This window comes from Protopterus annectens, chromosome 12.part0 (assembly GCF_019279795.1).
Source record: "Protopterus annectens isolate FY-2018-M chromosome 12.part0, PAN1.0, whole genome shotgun sequence".
In the NCBI taxonomy this organism is placed as follows: Eukaryota; Metazoa; Chordata; order Ceratodontiformes; family Protopteridae; genus Protopterus; species Protopterus annectens.
In genome coordinates this window covers 829,907,508-829,927,430 of record NC_056746.1, presented here as the reverse complement: position 1 = coordinate 829,927,430, position 19,923 = coordinate 829,907,508, and the positions used below count along the sequence as shown (strand labels likewise).

The 19,923-nt window shown below is 39.8% G+C and overlaps 1 protein-coding gene across 1 annotated transcript in view; it reads right to left on the bottom strand.

Moving 5' to 3' along the window:
- The window catches only part of CDH26 (cadherin 26), a 2,018,873-nt gene that overhangs the window by 683,590 nt on the left and 1,315,360 nt on the right, over window positions 1-19,923 (bottom strand). Inside the window, exon 10 of the mRNA XM_044089870.1 lies at window positions 6,628-6,858. Within this exon, the coding sequence (XP_043945805.1) occupies window positions 6,628-6,858 (231 nt within the window). The remainder of the gene's footprint in view (window positions 1-6,627; window positions 6,859-19,923) is intronic.

The window sequence follows — 19,923 nt, the reverse complement described above, 5'->3', positions numbered from 1 at the left end:
GTCTATGCAGTTTTAAACTGCATAGACTGCCTGAGAACTCGCTGGGGTCAGACTGCAATGTCGGCAGTCAGGGGAAGGATTGGATTGGAGTTTGCTGCAGGGGAAGATCTCACAACGGGCAAGGTAAGGATCTGGATTGAAGTAGAGTTCGCGACGGGCAGGGTCGGATTTGCTTACTGGATGTATGGTGGCTGCAGTCTCATCGGGATTTACGTACTGGATGTATGGTGGTTTTATGGACAGGGATTTACTACAGGACCAGGTAAGTGGAGTGTGTGTGTGGTTTTGCATTTACTACAGGACCATGTGTGTGTGTGTGTGTGTGTGTGTGTGAAAATTCCTCAGGTGGGATGTACTGGTGATTAGACTCATGGTGGTGTGGTAGGGAATACCTCAGGCTTGAACCCTGTACCTTGTATGCAGGTGTTAAAGACCTGAATTCCCTACCCACCACCATTTGTAAAAAAATTGCAGATTTTTGCCTCATATTTGATCTGATCTATTCCTCATAATATCTGTGGTTTTTAAATATTGCAATGCTTGAAATTTGATGGTGCAGTGGTAGCATTGATGCCTCATAGCTATAGGTTCTTGGGTTTGGTTCTTGGCTGGGGTGCCTTCTTTGTGGGGGGGGGGTCTGTATCTTCTCCCTGTGTTTGTGTGGGTTTGCTGTTGTGTCCTCCCATGTTACAAAGACATGTCTGCATTATTTCTTCCTGGGCCTCTGCTGAGAATTGTTTTTTTTTGTACCAAGCCAAACTGTCCTGATTAACAAATGTTAAATAAAATTGACAGGCATTTTAATTTCAGACTTCAGCTTTCTGAATGTTTAATTCCTTGCATATTTGATGGTGCAGTGGTAGTATTGTTGCCTCACAGCTATAGATTTTCTGGTTTGATTCTTGGCTGGGGTGCCTTCTGTGTGGCGTCTGCATCTCCTCCCTGTGTTTGTGTGGATTTGCTCTGGTGCCCTGTCATTTTACAAAGACGTGTCTGCAGTATTAATCCCTGGGTCTCTGCTGAAAATTGTTTTTGTTCTGTCAGCAGTAAAATTGACAGGCATTTGAATTTCAGACTTCATATTCTTCAGAATACACAGTAACACAACCTTTTTTTTCTCGCAATTTTCTAAGTTTATAAGATGAATATTTTAAATTTGTCCCTATTTTTGGGACTGTATTCCCCCATTATTGGCTTATTCCAGGTTTTTGTGCTAAGCTTGACCGCTATGGCAAGAACTTAATTCACTGAATATGATTGAGGGCTGTATTCCCTCATTACTGGGTTTGTCCAGGTGTTTTGTACTAAGAGGTTGACAGCTATGGTGAGAACTGAATTCACTAAATGATAGCCATTTAAGTTTCAGTCTTCCTCTCTTTTACAAAGCAGCTGATGTATAGTGGTATGTTACTCTGACTGTTTTGCTCAGGGACTTTGGCAGTAAAATGTATGGTGGTAACACAACATTTTATTCTAGCAGCTTTCCAAGATTATACAAGCAATGTTTAATGTGTCCCTGGTTTTTGGGCTTTTGACCCCCCCCCCCCAAATACATTTTGGCTTTTTCCAGTTTTCTTCTGCTGTGAAGTTGAGATGCAGTTGAGTATTGAATAGATTTTACAAGGAGCTGAGAGCTGCAGGGGAACAGAAGTTTAGTGCTTTGCCTTGTTAATACTATAGCACAACAGGTTGTGTACTTGCTTTTGATGCAGAAGGCTGTGGGTTCTACTCCCACAAGGGGTGAATGCTGCCATACTGAGAATGTTCTCCTTGGTGAAGATACTAACTATGAGTCTGTTATCAGTTTGCCATCCATTTCCTCTTGCAATATTATTACTAGCTTATCATATTTTAATGTAATATAGGCAATTTATTCCTGAGGGGCAACAGACACTTTATTTTTCGATGAAACCATGAAATATAAAGGTGATTGCTAGCAGCAACCTCTTCATTAGTTACAGATTTCTTTAATGTGGAATTATTTAGGTGACTTTTACTTCAGAGATTGTGCATATTTACTGATAATGGACTGTAGAATTGTGCATATTTACTGATAAAGGTGGACTGTAGAATTGTGCATATTTACTGATAATGGTGGACTGTAGAATTGTGCATATTTACTAATAATGGTGGACTGTAGAATTGTATATATTTACTAATAATGGTGGACTGTGGAAGTCTGAGTAGACTTTTTTATGATAAATGTTCTCAACTGGGCAGTTTTGCCATTATGGGTGCATACGTTTTGTTTCATTGCTTACTGGAAAAATGTTCAAAACAAATTTAAAACACCCTCTAACAACTGTACTGTATTGTACAAGGAATATAATTTTAGTACAATGAGGAAGGTGTATCAAAGAGCACATGTATGTTTCATATGCGAGGGCCTATGATTTGAAAACAGCCCAAAATTAATCTTTATCTGCCACTGGCAAAAAGTATTTTCTTTGAATGTGGGTTTCAATGCTGTTTCAATGAATGTGAGTTTCAAGGGCAGAGAAGTTTTAATGCTAAGTTTTCATTGTGAGACTGCATTGCTTTGTTTAGCAGATGACTTAGTGTTTGTGCTGTAAAATACAAAATCAAAACTTTCAAATGAAGTCCAACTCATCATAGAAGTAAAGCAGTATGCACATTAGTGTTTATGGTAAATGGAGTGAAATAGCCAAGTAATGGTTCATTGGAATGGCTGCAGAGGCTCCATTCAACCATGATTTTGTCAGGGGGGAAGGGCAGCAAACTCAGACAGGCCCAGCTGAACTATACCTCCCAACTGTCCAGATTTTCAAAGAATGAATAGATTTGTGCTTCTTATTTTTGGTTTGTTCTTCATAAAATTTGTAGTTTTCTGGCAAATCATTTAGGAATTAAGTCACTAAATAATGATACACTGAGTTTCAGACTTCATAACCTTCAGAAAAATGTATGTTAAAGTAAGAGCTGTTCTATCAACTGTCTCAATTTATACAAGAGCAATTTTAGTACTGTTTATATGTGCCCCCAATATATTTGGCCTTGTTCAGATTTACTGCATTAACAGGTTGAGAGGTACATGCAAATAAATTGCTTTATAGAATTAGGCATAGCCAACCTCTCAACTGTCCCCGATTTTGGCTCAAAATGTTGCTCTTCCCCCTAATAATCCCTCCGCAAAATAGCAATTTTGGAAGAAAACATGAAGGGTTTACAATTAAGAAATAACTGTATTAATCAAAGTTATAGATTACTTAGTTGAAATGCATGTAGATTCTTTTATTTTGTCAGCTGCTCAAGGTAGCAGTACTAATATTAAAGTGTCCCTTCCTTGGCAGGTTCCCAGCTGTATTGTGTGTCTATTTTATATTTTTGCATCACATTTTTGGTCCATTTTTCATAAAATTATGTGTTTTGGCAAATTAGTGACAAATCACTAAAGACTGAAGTTAGAAAATGACAGACATTTGAGTTTCAGATTTTATGCCCTTCAGAAAATTCATACTAATGCAAGACCTATTCTATTATCTTTCTAAGTTTATTAGAGCAGTATTTAAAAATTGGCCTTATTTTTGGGCCTTTGTCCCACTTCTGTGTATGGCTTTGTCCAGATTTCTTGCTCTTGAGGTTGAGAGGTATGACAAATGTGTCAGGGCATCACAGTCAGCCAGAGACATTTCAAATTGTGACATACTTGTTGCACCCCACTCCCCCATGTAGTGACTCTGGATGTGTCCAAGCAAGGCAAGGAGTAGTTGTGTCTACCTTGGATGGGGAGGACACACTGCATAAGTACTACAGTGGCTTTTCATCTGTCATTGATTTTGCAGAATGGTCTTGTTTCTGTCATATTTTTGTACTATTGATTTATGCTTATTACTCAGATTTATGCTTATTACTCAAAGTGCCTGTTGCTCTGTGTTTAAGTAGCAATGCTTTAATGACCATAAGGTAAGATTGTCTGAGATCGTAAGATGCAAGTAAGCTTTAATAAGCATACTGTTAAAGAATTGCCAACATTGAAAGCCTTTCTGTTGTTGCCATGCAGAGAATACTTGACTAGATAATGTATAAGCCTTGGGTATTAAAGGACAGGATTCCATTATTTTAAAAAGCTCATTACACTTGTTGGAGACTTCCAGTCATCTCTACAGACTTTACCCGTAAACTAAACAGAATGCCAATCATGTGTGGTCCATAACCTGTACAGTAATCCTTTAAGCAATGTATCTTGAGCTTGTTTCTTGTTTTGCTTTTCATTTTTTACTTTTATCATGTTTTCCCCATGAAACAAGTTGTCAGGCAGCAGGTCTTTTTTGGATAAGAAACATTTTTACAAGTGGGGGCATCACAGAGATTTCTACTTTCAGCATGTTATTTGGTACTTTAATAAAGCTGAATATATTATAATTAGAACTACAGTGCAAGGAGAAGTGGCTTGAGTTGAGTGCTTCTGGTTTTTCTTATACTTGATTTTGACTGGCATTCCAGTAATGTATTTAAAAAGTAATTTATTTTTTCATGCCTCACAAACTTTTGTTTCCATCTAGATATTAAGTAAGCTGTCATGCAGCCAATGCATTGAAATATTTTTATTCTTCCACACTTATTTTTGTCTTGATTGGACTTTCATAATGATGGTTTGCCACCCAGGGCAGGTTCATAGGTTCATAGGTTGGTACTAGGCTATCAGCCCTAGGGCCTATACAAGCCTAGCCATAACAATTCCCTGGCAGCGTATTTAATTAAAGTTAGTTGTTGTGGTGTTGTGCATAGCTCCTCCCCTTTCTAGTTGACCACACCCCTTCACATTGACCCCACCCATTCAGCTGTCTCCTGCAGCCCCCCTGTGGTTTGAAGTCACCAGCCGCCACTGAAACTACCACAAGAGAGCAGTAACATTAAAACATCCCAGCAAGTAGCACGCCAAATGCATTCTAAACTGGAATGCAGATAGTGCAGCTACACTCCTACCAGTTAGAAATCTGACAAGTCATCTTTCAACTGTCCCTGATTTGCAGGACCCCCCCCCCCCTGAATTGGCGATCTGGGGAGAAAAATTGTGGATTACAAATTACTACCATAACAGATTTTTTTTCTTCACAAAATGCATATTAATTTACTTCCTCATATTCTCTCAGTTTTCCAAGTTTATAGCATCATTATTTTAAAAAGTCTCCTTTATGTGGGCTTTTATTCTTGATAACTTCTGGATTTGTCTCTGATTATTGAGGTAAAACTTTAAGAAGAGGTTGAGAGATGTAACCCAGATGTACAATTTTAAATATTTAGTATTATTTAATACTTACTATTCATATTCCATCAAAACTAAATCACATTCTGTAGATGGAAAGGCAAACATTATCTGTTTTAGACAGTGTACCATCAAGCTCACAATGATGGATCAATGCATCAGTTCTGGCATTTTCAGAGTGGAACACGGGCAATAGTCAGCTACAGAGATCTGAAACTATAGTGTCAATCTTGCAATGACAAGGCAATATTACCAATTTTGACTATCATTTGCACAAAAGGATGCTAACAGGCAGTTATGGAGATTTCAGTAAAAAGGCAATGTTGCCAGTGCTATCGGTTTTGTGTTCTGTCAGCACAGAACATCAGGTGTTAAGCACCCATGGAGATTTCAGACAGTGAACCACTTGTCTCACATTGATGTGGTAATACTGCCAGTTTAGTGTTTTGTCAGCAGTGAACAAAAAGTGTTTTCAGATGCTAATGTAGATTTTACACAGTGAGACAACAATGTTACAGTGCTGGGGTAATGTTCTCAATTTGGCAGAACATGAGAGGGCAGTAAAGCAATCAGCTGAAAGTACAACAGCAAGAACATAGACCCATATACTTTGTGAAAATTAACTTTTAAAAAAATTACTTTTACAGCTTTTGTATCCAAAAAATCAAGTTGATTTTCACTCAAGACTTGCTACATGAGTTCTTAATCATATATGCAGGTAGTGACTAGGTGAATAAATTCTACCTTTAGCCATCCCTAAAAGGACCTGTTATGCTTATAGGTTCATAGGTTCATAGGTTCATACTAGGCTATCTGCCCAAGGGCATTTATAAGCCTAGCCATAGTTATGTGGCTTTCGCCACCCCTTTAGTTTGAATAAAAACTATGCCTATCATTTTGCTGTGCCTCTGTCAAGCAGTGACACTGAAGTAATCCCTGGGGTATATCTGCAATCTCCCATCCATTGGTCAAGATTCCTCTTGAACAAGGCCAGAGAGGTGCTCTGCCTCACATGTACCGGGATTTTGTTCCACAGCATAGGGAGTCTCTGGGTGATGAATCTGTCCCTCCAGCACGTTCTATTTATAACCGTGTCAAGGTTTAAGTCTCCCGCCCTTGTGGTTCTGAGGGATCTAGATTTTTTGAGGTGAAGCATATTCATCAAATCTGGGTTTGACATGGCCTTATATGTCAGGCACAGGTCACCTCTGAGCAAGCGGTATGAGACTAAATTTTAAATACATTTTATGTGTAGCAGACACCAGATATAAAGCAAGTAGGTAAATAATTTCTACCTCTAGTCATTCCCAAAGGACCTGTTATGTTTATTTAATATACATAAAATTTAAATACATTTTACATGTAACAGAGAGCAGATGTAAAAAACTTAGATTTCTTACCAGATGGATGACTTAGTTTCCATTGTCTGCTGTCACTCTCCTCTGTATTTAGCAGGGTAAAGCGAAAAGGGCCTGCATATGGATCAATGTCTTTGTCTGCTGCCTTAACAATCATAGGTCCTTCATTTTCTTCACATACCTCCAATCTGGATGAAACTAGGTAAGGGGCATTATCATTGATATCAAAGAGATGAATAAGCATTGTTCCCGTTCCTGTCTGAGATGGAGTTCCTGGGAAATAAAAACAGCATAAATGGTAAATGATGACTATATGAAGGAACTATATAAATGTGAAAAATGAGCAGCCTTGTTATGTCAGTTAATTACCTTCACTCTTCACTGGGAATCAGAAGTCTAGGAAAAGCAGGATATGATCCAATAGCCAATATAATCATTTTGTAAATGGACATGACACTAATCTATATAAGACTGCTTCAAAACATTGGTAATAGTGTTCGTGGCACCTCTTCATTCAAGCCAGAGGCTCCTACCTTAATGCAGGACATATCACATAGCACACCGCCCCCATGTCCTTCCCACTTCTTTGCTTCTGTCATAGAATTATCGAAGGTTGGTCCACTTTAGAAACTTATGTAAACACTGTACATTACATTCTGTTTACTGCAATGTATATGTACAGTTTGTCTATGTAACTAATCTGGACTACTCTGTTAATTCTTACATTATGACTTTTCTGCTAGTGAAATGCTTTGTATTTCAGCCAAGCTGAGCCTGAAACTGGTGAGTGACAAAAAAACAAACAAAAATAAATAAACAATATAACAAATTAAATAAATAAATATTCAGTATTCTATGAATATGACAAAATGAAACAGGTACTTGCTAAAATCACCATCACATATAGGCCTGGATAAATAAAGCAAAAAAGGAAGACCAGAATACCAAATTGACAGACAAATTGATGAACAAAAGCTAAGAGTGTCAGATAGTGTAGCAAAACTTAATGGTTAGATCTTTTTATTAAACTATCTGGGAGTGCATATAGGTTCATAGGTTCATACTAGGATATTTGCCCTAGGGCATTTATAAGCCTAGCCAGAGTGTGTTTGGCTTTCACCACCCATTTTAAATGAATTTTGCTATGCCCTTTTTCGAGGTTAGTATAATGTGCCTCTGTCTAACAGTGACACAGAAGTGATACCCAGGGTAAACCTACTATCTCCCATCCATAGGTACATAGGTTCATAGGTTAATACTAGGCTAACTGCCCTTGCGAGCCATTTTAAGCCTAGACAATTATCCCTTATGAGATTCAAACCCTGCACCTTGTGTTTGTAAGGCAAACACCTTAACCATTAGGCTCCCTCCCAACCCACTTTCAACCCAGATTCCTCTTGAAGAGAGTCAATGAGGAACTCTGCCTAACCTGGACTGGGATTTTATTCCAGAGTGAAGGGAGCCTCTGGGTTATGGATCTGTCCCTCCAGCATGTCCTATTTATTTCAGTGCTGAGGTTCAAGTCTCTCGAGCGTGTAGCTCGATGGGATTTGGATTTTCTGAGGTGCAGCATGTCCATGGTTTTGTACGTCAGGCACAGATCGCCTCTGAGCAGGCAGTATGCCACTGAGTAGAGCTGGAGTTTCTTTAACCGGGCAGCATATGGCATCTGTTTGAGCCCTTTGATCCTCTTGGTGAGGTACTTCTGGGGTCTTTCCAGTTGCTGCAGGTGTCTGTTAAGGTACATCCCAAAAGGGGCATTGTACTCAATTATGGGCGTGATGAGGGATGAGTAAAGAGGCACGATGACTTCCCCTGATCTAGATGTGAATCCCTTCATGATTAGGTGGGCTATATAAAATGTTTTTCTAACCACTTTGGCCACGTGGTTGTCGAATGAGAGATTGCTATCAACTTAGGTCCCCAGGTCCCTAATTACTTCTTCCGTACTTAATGGATTACCACCTATGTGGTAATTTGTGGGCACTTTGTTTTTGCCAAAGGGGATGACTATACACTTTTTGGCGTTTAGCTTGAGGCCATGGCTCTGGCACCAGTTGTCTGTTTCTATGAGGCCCTTTTGTAGGATGCTTGTGTCAGCTGGAGAGTCGATTATGGAGCCCAGTTTGCAGTCATCTGAGAACTTGGTCAGCCACAGTCCTTCCGTGTTAGCCTGTACCTCCGAGAAATATATACCGAACAAGAGAGGTCCCAGGACTGAGCCTTGTGGGATGCCACTTGTAACTTGTTTGGAGTCTGACATAGCTCCAGCAATTCTAACCATGTGGGTTATGTCCTTGAGCCACTTTGCAACCCATCTAGTGACATAGGGGTTTATATTTAAGTTGGTGAGCTTATCTTTAATGCCCGAGTGGGGTATTGTATCGAAGGCTTTTGCAAGGTCCAGGTAGGCTGTGTGGACCACCTTCCCCTCGTCAATGGCCTTGGTGACTGTTTCAAAGAAATCAACCAGGTTTAAGAGGCAGGATCTGACCTTAACAAAGCCGAACTGGGTAGGATCCAGTGCCTGTAGGTCCCCAATATCTTTATTTATGAGGTCCATGATGATCCTTTCCATAGCTTTGCAGACCAAGCTAGTCAAGCTTATGGGGCGATAGTTTCCAGGATCCGTTGAGGCACCACCTTTGTGGAGAGGGACCACTGTTGCTGTACGCCACTCTTTGGGTACATATCCTGTAGTAAGGCTGAGATTGAATGGTAGTTTTATGTTTGGGTTTAGTTCTTCTTGGAGTTCATGTAGGGCGCAGCCTGGGACACTGTCTGGTCCCATTGATGCTGTGTTTTTTGCTTTGTAGAGGGCGGCTGTTACCTGAGCATCTGAGATGTCAGGGAGGCAGCACTCTGCTGGGATAGATATTTGCCCTTTTGGTGGGAAAGGGGGAGAGAAGTTTGCACTGAACCTGACAGCTAGGATGTTGGCAATGTCTGGGGGTTGGGTGTATTTTTTGTCATTTTGGACTAATTCTGAGCATATCTGGGAATTCCCACCCAGGTTCCTAACATAACTAAAGAAATCCTTGTGATTATCCTTAGTGTCCTGTGCAATTTTTCTCTCGAAGCTGGCCTTAGACGATTTTATGAGTGCCCATAGTTTTTTGCTAATACTGATCAGAGATGCCTTCCCTTTTTGGGATTTTGCTCTATCATGTAGTAGCTTCCTCCTTCTATTGTATAGTTTGTTTATGGCTGGGGTCCACCAGACAGGACGCCTAACTTTGAAGGATTGGGTCTTGGTTTTATTTGGGATTGCATGATCCATGCATTCCTGAAGGTGTTCATAGAATGCGTTTATAAAGGATTCTGCGTTCTGGGCCATATTTTCCACAGGCCCGGGGGCTTTGAAGGATTCCACCTCGGTTTTGAGGAGTGTGAAATTTGCTTTAGAGAAGTTTTTCACTGTGGTTTTCTAGGCAGGGGCTGGGGTCGGGATGTGAATATCTAGTGAGATTAGTTTATGGTCTGATCTTACCAGTGAGGGATACACTTCTGGTCTGGAGCATAGAGTCCCCATGTTGGTGATGATCAGGTCCAGTATGTTTTCCCCTCTTGTGGGAGTGACAACAAGTTGTTCCATAGCATTTGAGTTTATAAATTCTAGGAAACTTTGGGCTAGGGTGTTGGAGCTAGAGTAATGCTCCCAGTCTATGTTAGGGTAATTAAAGTCGCCCAATATAATGGTGTTTGGAGAGACCTTCATATTTTCCAGTGTTCTCAGGAAGGCCGAGTGGGGTTCCTGGGTTTGGGAGGGTGGTCTGTAGCAGGCTATAAACTGGAAGGCAGTTTTACCCACTGTTAGTTGCACATGGATAGTCTCAGATGCTTCGTGCTGTGCCACCAACCTGGAGGTGTGGGTATCTTTGACGAATATTGATACCCCCCCTCCTTTTGTGGTTCGGTCCAAGTTTTGGGGCCGGAAAACATGGTATGAGGTATAACCTGGTAGTGCTGGGGTGCTCTCGGGAGCCTTGAACCGGGTTTCTGTTACTGCACAGATATCAATGTTCTCCATGCTAAGGAGAGTTTCGAGTGCATGCATCTTGAGGTTTAGACTTCTGACGTTGAGTAGCATTACTCTTAGTTTCTTATCCCTTGTGATACCTATGGAGGTGGGTTTGTCTTTTGAGCCTTGCCTAAAAAAGGCACTGTAGGGGTGGCAAGAGCCTTTGCCAATATCCGAAAGCCCAGGGGTGACAGGTACAAGCCGTCCCTAGCGAAGCATCGTGGCTTGTCGAGCATGTCATCCCAGGCAGACAGGCATTGGATCCCCTTTGAATGACACCAATACTTAAGCCAATTGTTAAAAGTGATCATCTTGTCTTCATATTGTGGCATCATTCTTGGTGAGGGTAAGATGCTACTCGAGGTCAGGGTCATACTGGCCTGGGCTACATGCTCAGAGAGCTCCTCTATGTCTCTTTTCATGTAGTCCAGGGAGGTACATCTCAGGTCATTCACACCAGCATGGACAATGACTGAGTCATATTTGTACTTGCCTTGGAGTGACCTGAGTGCTTGTGTTATGTGGCGGATCCTAGCACCCGACAGGCAACTCACCGTGACCTTCTCCTTGTTCAGCCTGGTGAGCGGGACGTCAGTGTGCCTGACGATAGAGTCACCTATTACAAGTGTATCAGGTGTGTTGTTTAGCCTTAAGGGCTGTGACTGTTTGGCACACTGGCTTTGTGAGCTATGTGTTGCATGTGTTTTGTTTTGGGGTAGCGGTTGCTTGGGTGTCTGCTTTGGAGGTCTCTGCTGCTTAGACAGATTTTTATTTAGAGCTTCCGAGTATGTTTTTGTGTGTTTATGTGTTTGGTTTGCTGTCGTGGTAGGTCTATGTGAGACTGGAATTGTAGTGAGTGTGGTTTCCTTCTCCTCCTGACTGGTTATATGTCAGTACTGAGTTGAGAGAGCTTAGCCTCCAGTTTGGCTATATGGTTGCATCTCTCACATATGTTGGAATTTGTTCGGAGGAGGAGAGGGTTGTCTGTGTACATGAGGCAGTTGTAACATTGCCTCAAAATTCCCAGATTCACCAGCTGGACCAGAGAGGAGATGGACAACTGACCTTTGGACATGCTAGAATAGTACTGGGAATTCCTTTATAATTGAAAAAAGGGCCAATGGGGAACAAAGTACTCAAGGGGAGTTTGTGAGGGTGTAGTGCTTTTAATTTTTTAGTGCTGACTTATATAATTGCTTTAGTGAGCAAGTGCCAGGCTTTAGAGTGGGAATAGGGTGTTTATTATGAGAACTAGATCAGTTCTAAGGGAAAAAATGAAGAGCAGACTTTGTGGAGCTGAGAATGGTTTAAACCCAATTAGGCGGCGCTGCCCGATGTTGCACTATGCGCAAAATCATGCAAAGCCACTCTAAAGCGGGTTTTATACAGGGGGACTTGAAAGAGCTAGAAAATGGCCCAAAACGGTCAATAGACTACCAGATTCTTGTGTTGGGAACACTCCTCCAGGGATAGATAGGCTGCTCCAAGCTCTCCACTGCCACTGGTGAACAAAGAAGCCTCCCTTTATCCAAGAAAGGAAATGGGCAACACAGGAACTTTCCAAAAGTCCAGAATACAGCAAAGCCTGTATTTGGACTACTCTAGGTCAGGAAAGACAGGAAACAAGGATAATTTTTTTTTTTTTGCAACAAACAGCAGGAAAATGCAATAAATATGTAACACAGGCTAGCGCACTTGAGTGTGTAGCCTCAACAGGTAAAAGCAGCAAACAGTCAAACTTTAAATGTGCAGGTGCAAAAACAACTTTAAACAGTTTAAAACAGTTCAAGAAGCAGAAATACTTGCAGTTTAGCTAGATCGGACAGTCGCCCAGATAGTAGTAGGAAAACAAACACTTTTATCAGATGTTAGATATATCAGTAATGCAGCAAATGCATTTGACGGATGACAAACACAAAATACTGATAATGGGTAGATATGACATATCAATTTTCTATGCAAGAGCAGGATCTGAAAGTAGAAGATTAGGACAGATTATTATAAGGGCAGCTAATTTGAGGATTCAGTGGCAGATATTGATGGTAGGTATACAGCTATAAGGAAATTCATGATAATGTTAATATTACAGTGGTGACAAGGTATATTCTGCCTCCATGGTTTAAAAACTGGATTTCAGAAATGTAATGTTGAACATTCTGAGTGTTCGCAAAGGAATGTTAATTTGTCTGCTGGCCTGGTATATTGTAACTTAAAAAGTGGTTGCCAGTAAAGGTCATCAAATCATAATGTAATTTGCTAGTACAGAGCACAAGCGAGTGGTGTTGTTATGTTTAGATGCTGACTGAGCTTAATTGGAGAAAGCTATGTCCAAATTTCAATTGATGGAATAATTTGCTAGCTTGATTGTGGCAACTTACAGGGTCTCATAAGCAAAAGTCAAAAGAGGGCATGGTCTTTTGTTGTCCATATGCATTCAAAGAGGCACTAGACAGGTCTGCACATTGTCTCTACTTATATTTGATATGTATTTAGAGCCTTTGGAAGAGGCAATTAGAAGGATAGATATTAAAGGATATTGTCTTGGGAAAGAACACAGGTTGGCAGCATATGCTAATGATCCAAATATCTTTTCAGTGGGCCCTTGTCAAGACATACCAAAACTTTATGCATTCTCAGATGAGTTTGGAGAGATTGCCTCAATACAACAAGAGCATTGGTTATTGTTGTGTGATCCTCAACAGAGCACTGAGGAAAAATATTTACGTTATATTTAGACAGAATGGGAAAAGATGTGAAAAGATGGAAAATGTTACAACTAGAATCTGATCAGAAGGTCCAGACTACAGCACACTTTATGCTCCTTTTTGGCTCTATGTTTTTCAGGTTAAAATTTTAAAAATATTGTATTGGACTTTATATGGAAAGGAGCAAAACTAAGAGTGTCCTTGGAAAAGTTAGTTATATCAGCTGACTTAGGGGAATTAGGGTTCCCTAAAGCATGGAGTATTTAAACATGCTCCAGTTGCATGTATTTACACAGCTACAATATCTGACATACAGGGCAAGGTGTAAAGTAACCATAATAGAACAGAGCACTGGTTGGGGGAATACTATCCCTGAGAGAATTTGTGAGGTGGTGATTAAGGGGGGAAACAACTTAAAGGGACTAGGACAAGTATGCAGTGTACTTTGATCATGCTTCAGGAATGAGCAGGTTGTTTCCTGGAGAAACATTTTGCTACCCATAGGATGTCCACCATTGTAATCAGAAACAAAGAGGCCATTTAGGAATTGGAAAGCAAAAGGAATACAGATAAAATTTGGGGTGCAAATTGCTGGATGACATGGATAAAAGTGAAAGCATAATTTAACTTCACAGAAAGTTGCACATAAGTATACAAAAAGTCTTGTCCTAGTGGCTAAGAAGGTACTGATCATACCTTCATGGTCTCAAGATACATTCCTGTTGATAACTTTAATTTAGGAGGGTTGAATGGGCAAAATTGCTATTAGTGGTCTGGTGGCAAGTTTTATAAAGCTTTACAGGCTAATAAAAAGAATGCCTAGAAGGAACCCTGGGAACACGTACTACATGGACTCAGGGGAAATGCACCTGCCACCTAATAATCATGTCAGTAAGAGTAGGACGTTTATGAATTCGTCTGGAGGTGTCTCTGTAAGTAGTTTTTTACCCCTTGGAGAATACAACACATATAAACCCAGGCAAATGAGTTTTGTTAGAGATTTTTGGGGTAGGAAAGGTGAACTTGATTCCATATTTTTTGGGACTGTAACATGCATGTTGATTTTTTTAAGTGGCGATTACAAGTCCTAATAGTTCAAATATTAAAAAGGAATATTTTGCTGACTGCAGTTTTACTCCTGCTGAGGGATGATGTGAAAATGAATTTTCATAAAAGAACAAGGCATTACTGTCTGTGATCATGGTGGTAGCACAAAAATTATATCACAAAGAAATGGAAGTTAAATGTGTAACCAACAATACAGGAAGTAAGAGAAATGTTTAGAAGGGTTGAAAAGAGAGAGAGAGTAAATAATTAGATACAGGTCAACTAAAGCACCACTGTAATAAATGGCACCTTTAGATAACATGGGAACAAGAAATTAAGAGTGCAAAGCTATCAGAAGTGTATAACCCCCCTCCAAGAACTAATTAAAGAGGATCAGTTAGATACATTTAGGAATGTTAGACCAAAGGCAGCTCATTATGACAGAAATGGGGGGTATGTTTTATGTATTATGGGAGATAGATTTGGGAAGTGAGAGTCCAAATGATCTATTTTGTCTTACTTTATACTTACATTAAATTATTTTATTAGCACTAAAACAAAGAATTAAGCATAGTTTATTACATTCTGTTACATTTGTCAGATTAAAGTTAATACTTGATGAGATTTTATAGTCTGTAATAAATGGGATACATTTTTTCAAAGAAAAATACTAAATGGGAGTCTGAACAAATGTGATATCATATGGAATACAAATGCACTTGTCAGATAAGATTACACAATATCAGTGACCTAGACATAAAAACATAGATAAACGGGTCTATATTAGAACATCAAAGTTTCAAAACTTCGAATGTTTTAATATCGAACCCTATTACGCGAAAGCTAAAAACATCGAACATACAGAAAAGCGAATGTTTTCATAGGGAAAATTTGTTGTTCCAAATCACATACACACAACACAAGCACACCAAACAAACAGCAATCCACACACACACACATACACTTAAAATCTTACACCTAACCCTACACTAAACTATACAGACACCACTAACTATCCACTTACCTTAACCCAAACCCTAACCCTCAGGTCCGTCACTATCACACAATTACCTGACCTGCGCCCTAACCCTAACTCACCTTCCCCGCCCTAACCCTCACATCCACACAATTGCACTTACCTGACCCGCGCCCTAACCCTAACTCACCTAACCCACCCTAACCCTCACGTCCACACAATCACACACATACCTAACCCTAACTCACCTAACCCGCACTAACCCTCAAGTCCACACAATCGCACACATACCTAACCCGCACCCTAACCCTAACTACCCTAACCCGCACTCAATCGCACACTTACCTGAGCCCGACCCATAACTTTCCACCACAGCACTGAAAATACCTAAGTAACAGAAATGGACAACCGAATTCTTTCCCTAGGAAAAAATTTGGTTTTCTGTTGCTTCGATATTTTCAACTTTTGCATAATAGGGTTCGATATTAGAACATTCAAAGTTTTGAAACTTCAGTGTTCTAATATAGACCCTAGACAAACATACAGCAGGCACTAGAAGAGTGTTAGCTACTTGGTGACAAACATGCAGCAGGCACTAACAGTGCATTACCTACTTGGTGACAAACATACAGCAGGCACTAGCAAAGCGTTAGCTACTTGGTGACAAACATACAGCAGACACTAACAGAGCATTAGCTACTTGGTGACAAACATACAGCAGGCACTAGCAAAGCATTAGCTACTTGGTGAAACATACAGCAGGTATTAGCAGAGCATTAGCTGTTTGGTGACAAACATACAGCAAGCACTAGTGTTGCGTTAGCTACTTGGTGACAAACATACAGCAGGCACTAGCAGAGTGTTTGCTGTTTGGTGACAAACATACAGCAGGCACTAGCAGATCATTAGATACTTTGTGACAAACATAGAGCAGGCACTAGCAGAGTGTACTTGGTGAGAAACATACAGCAGGCACTAGCAGAGTGTTAGCTACTTGGTCAGAAACATACAGTAGGCACTAGCAGAGCATTACCTACTCAGTGACAAACATACAGCAGGCACTAGCAGAGGATTAGCTATATGGTGACAAACATACAGCAGGCACTAGCAGAGCATTAGCTACTTGGTGAGAAACATACAGTAGGCACTAGCAGAGCATTAGCTACTCAGTGACAAACATACAGCAGGCACTAGCAGAGGATTAGCTATATGGTGACAAACATACAGCAGGCACTAGCAGAGCATTAGCTACTTGGTGACAAACATACAGTAGGCACTAGCAGAGCATTAGCTACTTGGTGACAAACATACAGCAGGCACTAGCAGAGCATTAGCGACTTGATGACTGGTATCAACCATGTTAAAGGTTCCTTGGGTTAAGAACTCCACTTCTTGGTTGCAGATTTCCAGCCATGTACTTTTGAGGATCATCAGCACCATTTGAAAATTATTAAGTGCTAAGAGGTTCTATATCAGTACAAGTACTTAAACCTACTGTAGCCAAAGTAAAGGTATAAGGTATCTGAAGACAATAAGATGACCCATAACAACTGGATGCATCTCAATATTCAACTGAGATACCAAGGAATAGTCTCTAAATATGTAAATCAACTTATGTAGACAACTAATGAGGTAGTGTCACCCTTCCACAGTGGTGGTACACTTTTATTTAAATGTTTAAAAAAGGGAAACAGAGCTTGACTGTGGCCACTGCGGGTCAAATAAATTCTCGAAAGCCGACAATGTAGAATCTGACATTGTCGACACGAGAATAGTGAAACTGCAGAACATCGAAGAGGTAAACAGAAATCTCTGTAAGGGGAGATTTCCATTTACTTCAATGTAGTGCAGTCTCGGAGTTGGTATATTTGAGTAGCGGGGGGTGTGGGGGAGGTGAAGCCCTCCACATGAGGGGTGCAGGGGGGCTTGCCCCCCTGCCTACACCATTTAGTTTTTTTTGTTTTTGTTTTTATTTTTTTTTTGGAACATTCAATGTTTTAACAGTTCGATCACTAAGGGTCGACCTTTAGTGATTCGAACTGTTAAATATTCGATGTTCCAATATAGACCCGGCCAATGCAAGGGTGTCATGAAAATCAGTGAATTAGTGACCACTAAATTTACGGCTGTATGTCAATTGCTTGAAAACTTTACAGACAGAATGACAACTGCTCAAGCTTCATTGTTTAAAGTAATTTGAGTCAGTTTTTGTTTGTCATCTTCATATAGGATTGATATGAAGGAAGAGAATGTGAAGTGAATGACAGACAACACAACAAAAGAAGCTCAAAATAAACAACAAAAAAAAGTTAAAAAAACAATGGAGGATTGGAGGATTGCAGTCTCATTATCTCAAGTAGCTCTAAATCAAACAAAATAAAAAAATAAAAAAATAGCAGGCGAGGTATGTAAAAAAAGCAGGTTTGTTAATAAAAAGAGGTCGCTTTCGAGCTTCTTTTCTTCAGATATATCATATATATCATTGGCTATTGGATTTAGGAGCTACTTGTGATTTAAATGAGACTGCAATCCTCCATTGTTTTGCTCAGCGGTGTTTGTTTTTAACTATTCATATAGGATTGATTTGCTTTGTCTCACACTGTAGTTCTGTTTTAGTATTCTGAGACTGCAAGCTCCTACGGAAAGTGAATACGTTTTTCTTTACATTTAAGTGAATGCTCTGAAGTACAGTGACCTTAGAGTGAGAATAACAAAGTAAGGGGGTGAGAGGGGTGAAGGAAAGATTACTACCATACAAAATATAAGTTGGTGTACTTTTATTTGGAGATGTCTTCGCTTGTATATAGGCAGGCTTCAGTACATGAGTTTTCAGTATACATGCACATTTTTTTTGTTCTTTTATTTATTTTTATTCATTTATCCTTTGCTGACCAAGTTACTCCCACTTGAGTCAATCATGAAGAATTTCATCTGGGTTATTAACTAATGAGGAGTTTAACTACAAAAGAACCCCTAGATAACCATAACATAGTTTGCAAATTAAGGGGAGTGGAGAGAGCTTACATCTTATAAGAGAATGCAGACTAGCTTCTGTATTTTTCTTCAGTACCCTGTCATCCATGGTTTTCTGAAAGGAAAAAAATAGGGATTGCAGTGAAGGGAGAAACCAGACTACAGGTAGGCCTGACATCTATCTCTTGCAATTAGTGCAGGGTAAGACTGATACAGTTTAATGGCTAGATGCCTACGATCTGGGAGATATACCCACTTTGTCACACCCCGTTGGGCACAATGGCAAATTGTGAGTCTCAGTAGAACAGCAATAATGCTTTGTCTGTTTAATCAAATGAGACAAGTTGTACCCGTGGCAAAAAAAAGTACCTTGTACCATTTTTAATGACTCCCTAATTGTAATTAGACATATCTTAATGTAATACTGATCATGTGCACAATGTTTTTTAAGTTATTAGCTCTAACAGGCACAAATCATAGTGGTTATACTCTACCAGTAGTACACCTCTGTGGTCTCATTGACAATAACCTATCTATCCTAATATTTGTTATTATTGTCAGTATATAATGAGACTATATAACCTGTAGAACCAGTGAAAAAATGTAATCGACTAAGTATTTACCTCTTCTACTGTTATGATCGGTTCTTCATTAATTTCATTGTAAAATACTGTTTCTTACTGCCTGGTAGCCCAGCTTGTGCCTGGAAATGGTCCTTGGACCAGCATATTTACCAGGTTAACAAATGCATGCATGTATGTAAAAATAAATAAATATAAATGTGCAGTTCTTACTCTACCAGCCTTTGCAGAGGAAAACATTTTTAAGTCTGAAAGTCCTGAGAAATCTTTACCTTACAAGACATTTTCGTTTTTATTACTTTCCTTATATCCACAGCTTGAGTGAAACAAAACTCCATGATCAGTAAGAGCAGAAGAGTTGCACTGGATTGGGAATAAGCTTCTGACCTGATCCTCAGGGATATAATTCACAGACCATGCATGGGACATTCGTTATACCTGGATAACCCAACATGTCTGAAGTATACATTTAATATACAAAACAACACCATCTAACAAAGATTTTTTTTATTATTTTTTGCTTCCCCAACAGCTGGCCATCAGATACTCTTGGTAAACCCCCTCAGTCTTTGATTCCCCAGTGCCATCTTCCTGTCCCAGACTTGATCTGATACTGGGGTCTGACAGGAAATCATGAAATTCCACTGCAGCACCATTCTGCTTGCAAATAAATATATTTTATGGATAGCATTTTGTGTGTTAAAGCCTTGGATCTTCTGTTAAATGAGTACAAATTGAGCTAAGTGCGCAATGTACATGGAAAATGTGTAGGGGAGAGGGGAACCCTATTTATTACCTGTACAAAAAGATAAATAAGATATATTCTTCCCTGTAGCTATAAACAAAACAAAAAGCAGGTACCAAGGTATTGAAGGTCTCCAGTAGTAAAAACAGGAACAAATCATTTAAAAAACTCCACAGACCACCAGGCAAAACAGCAGCCTTTAATACAAATGTAGTAAGCACTTTCAGGATACACCCTTCATCAGACTAATTCCTTATAGTACAGGCTCCTTATTTAAAACAACAATTACC